Source organism: Cyprinodon tularosa, unplaced genomic scaffold (assembly GCF_016077235.1).
Source record: "Cyprinodon tularosa strain WSP-4 unplaced genomic scaffold, ASM1607723v1 ctg45, whole genome shotgun sequence".
Classification (NCBI taxonomy): Eukaryota; Metazoa; Chordata; class Actinopteri; order Cyprinodontiformes; family Cyprinodontidae; genus Cyprinodon; species Cyprinodon tularosa.
In genome coordinates, this window is record NW_024039174.1 from 160,800 (window position 1) to 170,125 (window position 9,326).

Genomic DNA, 9,326 nt, shown 5'->3' on the forward strand with positions numbered 1-9,326 from the left:
GTCAATGTTCAATGAGGACACTATTAATGATGAGGTCTGAAAGTCACGGCATTAGTGCACATGCCTTAAAGTGTTAACATCTTCCACTATTATTTTTGAAGATTCCCGATAAATGTCTAGATTTTGTTTTGCTATTATGTGTACAAAGAAATGATAATAAATGTATTCATTTGGATTTCAGAAAGAATATTATTTGGAATTTATTCGCTCAGTAATCTAGTGCCATCAGATTTATTTCTCATTTAAACAAATAGCTTTGCTGACATTCTGTTGTCGGCATTTAGATGCCTCACAGTTTCTAGCATACCTTTACTATTTTCCTTCATGCAATGTATTTCAAAATGTTCTGACGTGATTTAAAATCGTCAGCTTTAGGTTTTAGGTTAAATTCCTTTTTGAAGCAATCTGTACTCAACTAGAAAATAATCTTCTTATATCAGCTTTTGTCTTTGCATGGAGGGAAATGTCCTCTGTTGAACGTTCAGATCAATAGCAATATAGGTTCCATCCAGCAGTTGGATAGTAACTTCCTGAAGGAACATCCTTTTTCTGTCTTTCTGCAGGTGGTAGTCAACGCTCTTATAGGAGCCATTCCCTCTATTATGAACGTGCTGCTTGTATGCCTTATCTTTTGGCTCATCTTCAGTATCATGGGAGTCAACCTGTTCGCTGGCAAGTTTGGAAAGTGTGTGAACAGAACAGGTTTTATCCACAGCGTCTCAGTGGTCAACAACAAATCAGACTGTCTTGCCATGAATGACACCCAGTTCTACTGGACAAAGGTGAAGGTTAACTTTGATAACGTTGGACTCGGCTACCTTTCACTTTTGCAAGTGGTGAGTTTCCCCTGCTGGTCATTTTTTTTCTCTGGTTTTAATATTATATAATGCACTATTGCTGCTTTGAATAACATTTAATATGGAACCAAAAAAAAAAAAAACGTTCTATGGAGCAACAGCTTAAACATCTTGCAGTGCAATAATAATTAGTCTGAGATCTGTATATCTACATTTATTGATATGCTTTAATGAACTCATTAATCTCATTAATAAACAACTTATTTAATATTAAGTTGCTTTGATCAAACAATGAAGTTCTGTTGTGTATTTAGGCAACATTTAAGGGATGGATGGAAATAATGAATGCAGCCGTTGATTCCAGAGGGGTAAGTGTGTTTCTCCAGGGTCTGAATTTTTTATTTTTTTTCAGCAGACAGTTGATTCATTAAAACCTTTTGCAGGTGGAGGAACAACCCAGCAGAGAAATCAACCTCTACATGTACCTCTACTTTGTCATCTTCATCATATTTGGCTCCTTTTTCACCCTTAACCTCTTCATTGGGGTTATCATTGACAATTTCAATCAGCAAAAAAGAAAGATAAGTATTTACAGAACTATTGTAGACTTTGGATCAAGTCTTGTTTTACCTAAATATAAAACATGCATGTCTTTACTGCTTCTATTGGATTGGCAAAGAAAAGTAGCAGCAAATTGTTTGTGAATTAATCCATCTCTTCAAATAGTCACCATTAGTTCGTCAAGGTCTATAAAATAATTTTTGTTCATTTGTGATCTGGAGCATACAAGGCTCACATAAATAATACCAGGGTCTGATAAGGAATTGTTATAGACGATCATGCCATTTCTAAGCAATTTCATACCAATTACATTTACAAGTGGATATATACAACTTTAAAAAAGAAATGATGTCTCAAAATAAGAACATGGTAAGGCCATTGGTCAGAACAGTTTATTTTTAACTGTGCTTTTAATACACATTGTAACAGTTAGAATCTAAAGCACTATTTTTTTTTCAGATGTCGACAATATTTCAGTAAGACTCCATCTAGCTGAATATCATGCAGAAGTGTGAATTCATTGCATTTTAAATGGATTTTAACAATGTAAACACTGGCTGTCATAACTGTAAAACATATATAATGCAGTTTTATTAAGTAAAGTTTGGTTTTGAATGTAAAACTGAAAAAAAATTGGAAAATAAGAAATCAGGTTCTTAAGAGAAACCTATTCTGTGTTGGATGTATGAGAAAGTATAATATTTTGGTCATAGTGCATATTAAAATGATACATATACCAGCTCTCAGCACGGTGTTGGAGGGGTGTTGTTTTGGGCTTGTTTTGAATCCACTGCCCCTAGCAATCGTTCTGTAATCCATGAACTCCTCTATTAAACAGCTAAAGCTTGACTAAAACTGGGCCAAGAGCAAAACAATAATGACAGAACACCTAAAAATAAAATGCGGATTCCTTTTGCAAATCTTGTCAAATTGTAGGACTGACTTGCTGCGCAATGAGCCTGTAAACTTCAAGTCAACAATACTCTGTAGGGGTGTGTAACATTTACAGAGTTTTAAACAACACTTACAGAGTAAGGGAAGAAGCTCAAACCTGCCTAGAGAACTTGGGAACGTAAAACTGTTTTTTTCTTGTATGTTTTATTGTTTATTTTATAAAATGGGCTGAGTATAATAGATATTGGATTTTTTTATATATACTTAGGTGGACAGGATATCTTTATGACGGAGGAGCAGAAGAAGTACTACAATGCAATGAAAAAGTTGGGAACTAAGAAACCTCAAAAGCCAATACCAAGACCCGCGGTAAACCAAAAAAAAAAAAAAAAATGCTCATGATTATGACCTGTTAAAGTTAAATTACAGACTGACTGTTCATTTTCTCCAATCATAGAACCTTCTCCAAGCCTTCTTCTTTGATCTGGTCTCCCAGCAAGCCTTCGACATCATGATCATGATGCTCATCATCATCAACATGGTGACCATGATGGTGGAAACCGACGAGCAGTCGGAGCGAATGGAGTCCATCCTCAACATTATCAACCTTGTCTTCATCGTTATCTTCACGACCGAATGCCTGATTAAGCTCTTTGCTCTCCGATGTTACTTCTTTACCGTTGCATGGAACATTTTTGACTTTGTGGTCATAATTCTCTCAATAGTGGGTAAGAATTTTTAAAACAAAGTCTGTGCCATACGTTACAGTTTAGATATTTGCCTCCCATGTTAAAAGGGAGGCGTTGAGCAGCCATAAAGTTGGTAAAGAACCATTTTGTTATCAATCGGGTTAAACTTCATGGGTAGTTATACAAGCAAACACTACAGATACTACCAACTAGGCAAATGGACTCTGCATTATGATATCATTATTGTCCAGGCAACCATAATGTTTAATATCATCGTGGCAACATATAGCCAATCATATAGAGTAACATCATTGGGATTCAGAGTGCCTGAGCAGATCTGACCACCAGAGCAGATCTGGTACCTACAGGGAAACTACAGTATTTGACCCATCTTTCCCACCAACCTCCCTACATCGATCTGCCTCTCCAAAAAGGACTGTCACTAGCGCCTCAAGTCAAAATCTGATCACCTTATTGTAGTTTGCAATTGGTTGACAAGCGTTCACTAGGGTCGTTGGACAGCATGCAGCGGGTGTCATGATCTTGGCGCTGATGCCTGGTTTAATTGCTCTTTCCCTTCACCTGTTTAACTCTGCCAGGTTGCTCATTACCGCTCCTCTGATCCACCTGTTTCAAGCTCCCATTTATGCTGCCTGTTTTCCAGCCATCAGCGGCAGATTATTAGAGATGTGTGTGAGCCTGCTTTATTCCAACGGTCTGAGCACCTGACAGTGGGTATCATAAAATGTCCCTTATTTGGAAATCCAAAACTTAACAGTTTGATTAGGAGAGAGTTTTTTTCAACTAAAGGAAGAATTGGAGATCAAAATGTATTGCATCATATTTATGTCAAGACGGCCAATAACAAAATAAACGTAAAACTACATTCTCGCATGAATTCATCAACAACGGCGCAAAATAATCCCACACGTGAAAGGAACTGCAGCTTTGGTAGAAGAAAAATAGCTCCCTAGCTATTCCCACATAAGCTTGGGATCTTATACTGTACGTGTGATGCCGTTACAAGTAAGTTTCTGTATGTTGCCCTCGCTTTTGGACAGCTAAGCTCTTGAGGGAGCCTCTTCCCTCCGGCTGACTTTGTTCCTCACGCAAAGCAAAATGCGTTTGACAGGTTGCACTGCAACGAACCTCTGTGACAGCTTGCTCCGGATTGGCCCGTGCAGACATGAGCACTCTGGAATTACAGTACTACTTATTGAGGGATATCTGTTTTTGGGGGGGCATTATCTACGGTCTCGCCCTATTTAAAAGAAGCTACTGTATATATCTAGTTATCCTTCTCGAGGCCCCCCATCTTTTTCTTGAACCCCCTTTTGTTTCAACTTCCACATAACATCCACATAACCTGTTACCAGTTTTATACAGAGTTCACTGAAGAAAACACACTGGTTCAGCTTATTATTGAGTAACTCTGACTGGGCATTTTATCCACTGGGCATGTTCATTTCTTTGTGTATATCTATTACAAATCACTGTCACACTTTCCTCCTTTCTTTCTTTTCATTTGGGTTTCCTCTCCTTTCAGGGATAGTCCTCGCTGATATCATTGAGAAGTACTTTGTTTCTCCAACCCTGTTTCGAGTCATCAGACTGGCAAGGATAGGGCGCGTACTTCGACTTATTCGAGCAGCCAAAGGAATACGGACTTTATTGTTTGCCTTAATGATGTCCATGCCGGCGCTGTTCAATATTGGCCTCCTGCTTTTCCTTGTCATGTTCATCTATGCTATCTTTGGCATGGCAAACTTTGCCTATGTGAAAAAACAAGATGGGATCGACGACATGTTTAATTTTGAGACCTTTGGGAACAGCATTATCTGCCTTTTTCAGATCAGCACCTCAGCAGGATGGGACAACCTCCTGAGCCCCATAATGTCAAGCTCTCCAGAGGAGTGTGACATTAACTTTGTCAATACTGGCACCAATGCCAGAGGAAACTGTGGGAACCCATCAGTGGGCATAGCTTTCTTTGTTAGTTACATTATTATTTCTTTTCTTATTGTGGTGAATATGTACATAGCTATAATCCTGGAGAACTTCAGCGTTGCAACCGAGGAGAGCACAGAACCTCTGAGCGAGGATGACTTTGAAATGTTTTATGAGGTCTGGGAGAAGTTTGACTCTGAAGCAACTCAGTTCATAGAGTTCTCGATGTTGGAGAGGTTTGCCGATGCTCTTTCTGAGCCGCTGCGAATCCCGAAGCCCAACAAGATCCAGCTGATTTCCATGGACCTTCCTATGGTCAGCGGGGACAAGATCCACTGCCTGGACATTTTGTTTGCTTTCACAAAACGTGTACTTGGAGATTCAGGTGACATGGACACCCTCAAGCAGCAGATGGAGGAGAAGTTCATGATGACCAATCCCTCCAAAGTTTCCCATGAGCCCATCACTTCTACTCTGCGACGTAAAATGGAGGAGGTGTCAGCAGTCATCATCCAGAGGTGTTACAGGAGACATCTGGTGAGACGGCAAATGAAGCAGGCATCTTACCTCTACAGACAGATCAACTATCAGATTGTGGTGGATGTAGAGAAGGCTCCTGAAACAGAGGGGCTCATAGCATCCATGTTTCAGCACTTTGCTCCTATAGCGCCTCAAGGTGAACAGACAGAGGAGGACATAATTTTGTCCTCACCACCATCTTATGATAGTGTGACTCAGGGGGCATGCATGAGCTCCTCTCTTACAGCCAGAACCACATCTAGAGGCCCTGAACTCAGGGACCCAGTTGAAAACTATGAGGAAACGTTTCTTTGAGACTTTATGGAGACTGACTGAGTCATCTCTGTCTGTTTAATTTACGGTAACATCCTTTGATTGAACAATAATTCATATTAAACAAATGTTTTATAGTTTTTTAAGATGCAGGGGATAATATGCATTTTTTAAGTAGCTCAAAGCCTCTATTACATTATAAAAGATGATAGAAATTACTTATTTTAATAGATTTGACTTCTTTTTGTGAACCGAATGTTAATATTTGAATTCTATAAATCAATTATGAGAATACTGACCTAATCAGTAGTTTTTATATGCTGTTTCTTAACAAGTACGCACATTTTTACTCTGTTGTTCCATATAGTGTCATATTTCTGTGTGAGTTATGGGTTTGAAATAACTTTAATTAAAACATCGAATGGTCACGCTAATAAGGCAAGACATTTTTTTTAGATAGCACATCTCGGTAGCAAGACAATTCAATGTTCTGTACATGAAAAGAAAAGAAAAAGGTACATTGGAATGGCTTACAGGGAACACAAAAAAATGAAAAAGAATAAATATAAATGATTAAAATAAGGTGATTGTCTAAAAACATAAATAAAGCTCACACTTAAATCAGCTCTAAAAGTAAGTCTCCATGATGAAGTGATTTAAGTCTGATTATAAGATGAGGGACCTGAGTTTTATTCCTGTTACATCAGAAAGGGCATCCAGTGTTTAAGCTTCGACAACTTCTAAACATGGGAGCCCCTGAAAGGACACAAACAAACGGTTATTCTAAAAAGGTTCCATATATTTTGTACTTATAAATCTGTAGACCACTTCCAAAGGAAAGGTTTAATGCTAATGCTCCTGCAAAGTGCTTTAAAATGCTTTTTTTTTTCATTTCCTCCAGATCTCCTACTATTAGGTTGCCTTCTCCATGTTTTTCTTGCATGTGTGAAAACCAGAGGTCATCTGAGTACAAAAAGTATACCACTCAAATTTCACGCACCTCTAATTCATCTTAACATAACTGTGTTGTCATAAAATCTGTTGTTAAAATTTGTATTTACATTTTTGAAATATGGGTCAGACTTCTCATATATTTGAGCATAAGCAGAAAGCAGCTGCAACCTTTGGGTGGAGGGTTTACCTGGTTGAGCTCAAAGCGTATCCCAAGGGTTTCCTTTACATTTTTTTATGACAGACTTCAGTTGACTTATTCATATATCTGTCAAGGATTTGTTGACAGAATTTTCCCAGAAACTAAACTCAGTGTAGTAAGAGACAGTGTTTTAAAAAGCTAACTTAAGATCAAAGCCTTAAAACTCTTTTAAATATCACCATAAAAGTTAAAACATATTTGGCTTATTGTTAGGTTTCTTCTACAGATCTGAGGACTGGATTGTACAATACAGCAATATTAACAATATTTAGCATTTACTATGCCTAACGATACAGAAACAGTGCCTACGGTGCAAAGGTATTGAAAACCCATATAAACAGAGGTGAGTAGTCTAGCTTTAGAAAGTACAGCAATTAGTTAAAACTATTAGCATAGTTAATGTTTTAAACTGAGTTCCTGAACTACAGTCCTCGAGGGTTTGTGTCATGCAGCTTTAAGATCTATGCTTCAACGCACCTGGATCACTCCCATTGCAAACATTTGGCACTTTCTTAAAGACACATTTATACAGTCAAAACTTTTCATAGAGGACCTCCCCTTTAGGAATTAATTACATCTTTTTTTCTTTTTGGGGGGATTTTCTCAGTGTGATGAAGATGCAGCAAACAAGCAGAACTTACATTTGAATGCCTGTTTTTCCTCCGCCATTAGGGCGCCGTTACATCCACTGCCAAATGTAACGGGGGATGAATGATCCACCCTTCCTACCCACTATGTGGTTTGAGACGGCCCTTTATATGGCGGTCTCTCGTTGGGAACGTGCAAACGAAGGGTTAGGGTTTAGGATTAGTGTTTAGCGGCCCGTTTGGGATTGGGCCTTAGAGTTTTAGGACAACAGCCTCAAGGTTTTATGTTTAAAAGCACCCGTGTCAGGGAACAAGATGAAAGAAAATCTGGCAGTGTTTTTGCTCTCTGAGGTGGGATTTGTCTGTATATAAATAGTTACACGACCAAATCCTTTTAAAATCTATAAAATGTACTCTGAACTTTAAAACCAGTTCACAGGAAAAGCAGGAATAAAATGAAGTGGAAAAAAATCCATAAACTTATATTTATGGAGCTCCTAAAGGAAAACCTTTCTTGTGTGCAACACATGCTCTCCAGTTTATATCAGATCATTCCTCTTGCACAACAGATACATCTCTGCATGTAAATGACAATTCTCATGCCCACCGGACACTTTTTCATGCAAACCAGATTCTTTTCCCTGTATAAAAAATAATATTCTGAATTGCTTGTGTAATGCGGTAGTATTTCAGACAACTGTGTTTAACTTTAATTATGGCTGGCTTACAATAAAAATATTAGGTTGATTGATAGAGAGCACTACTACGTTGTTTTAGAACAATGAAACAAATGAGGTCATGATTTCTATTTTGGAACACTTGATGCACTTAAAGGTATATTATCGAGAGAAAAAAGTATCTGGTGGTCGCGAGAAAGTTTTCCTTTCTTTTTTTCTGTCACTGTCTCTCTAAGTGCTCTATACTTAAGCTGCTTTGTATCTGTATCTGTAAATGGGAAAGAAAGTGATTGATAAACATATGTGTTAAAGTAGCCACTGACCTATGCAATACCACACCATCAGTATCAAGCTTCTCTTATCAACTAAACTTAATATGAAAAAAGCATTTTGCTATGACCCAAAGAATATATGAAATATTTTTTTAAATGTCCATTACCATTATATTTTGCTATAAGATATAGAGGCAAAAATGTGACTAATGTCTAAATTATGTCTTAATAGTATAATTTTAACCAAAGCTAAGACTTGCTGCAAATTAAGGTTGATTATATATATATATATATATATATATATATATATATATATATATATATATATATATATATATATATATATATATATATATATATATATATATATATATATATATAGATAGATAGATAGATAGATAGATAGATAGATAGATAGACAGACAGACAGACAGACAGACAGACAGACAGACAGACAGACAGACAGACAGACAGACAGACAGACAGACAGATGTAGACATAGATAAAGATATATTCATGGTAAGACTAAAATATTTGACAGTAACAGATGAGTAACTTTGTTTTCAGCTCAAAGAAGTATAATTAGGTAATATGATATAAAACCTCTAAATAAATGCCATTTAATTTCTAAGGACTATGCTGTGTAGTTTTACTTTAACAAATAGAGCCTAAAATTCAGTTATTGTTTGATATTCAGTACATCAAAAGATGAATGTCTGTTGTTAAGCGGGTCGTGTGTGCTTACAATCCCTAATTCATGTGCCTGATTTTGAACTTTGCCCGCACACTCCCTTGAGTCCCTTTAGTTTGGTTGATTTAATCTGATAGATGTGGATTTTTGGAGCAAAGATAATGCACTGAAAGCACATTTTTATAAGCTTGTGAAGAGGTTTGAGGCTGTATTGTATGTAAAGCCAATTTCTAGCTATTTTTGTAATGTGTTTCTAATAAACGCTT

At 37.1% G+C, this 9,326-nt stretch overlaps 1 protein-coding gene across 1 annotated transcript in view; it reads left to right on the forward strand.

Annotated features, from left to right (window-relative positions):
• scn12aa (sodium channel, voltage gated, type XII, alpha a) overlaps positions 1-7,548 on the forward strand; it is a 69,152-nt gene extending 61,604 nt beyond the window's left edge. Inside the window, exons 22-27 of the mRNA XM_038300548.1 lie at positions 564-836; positions 1,112-1,165; positions 1,241-1,378; positions 2,517-2,621; positions 2,710-2,980; positions 4,488-7,548. Coding sequence (XP_038156476.1) covers positions 564-836; positions 1,112-1,165; positions 1,241-1,378; positions 2,517-2,621; positions 2,710-2,980; positions 4,488-5,722 — 2,076 coding nt within the window. The 3' untranslated portion in view covers positions 5,723-7,548. The remainder of the gene's footprint in view (positions 1-563; positions 837-1,111; positions 1,166-1,240; positions 1,379-2,516; positions 2,622-2,709; positions 2,981-4,487) is intronic.
• Positions 7,549-9,326: the final 1,778 nt, after the last annotated feature.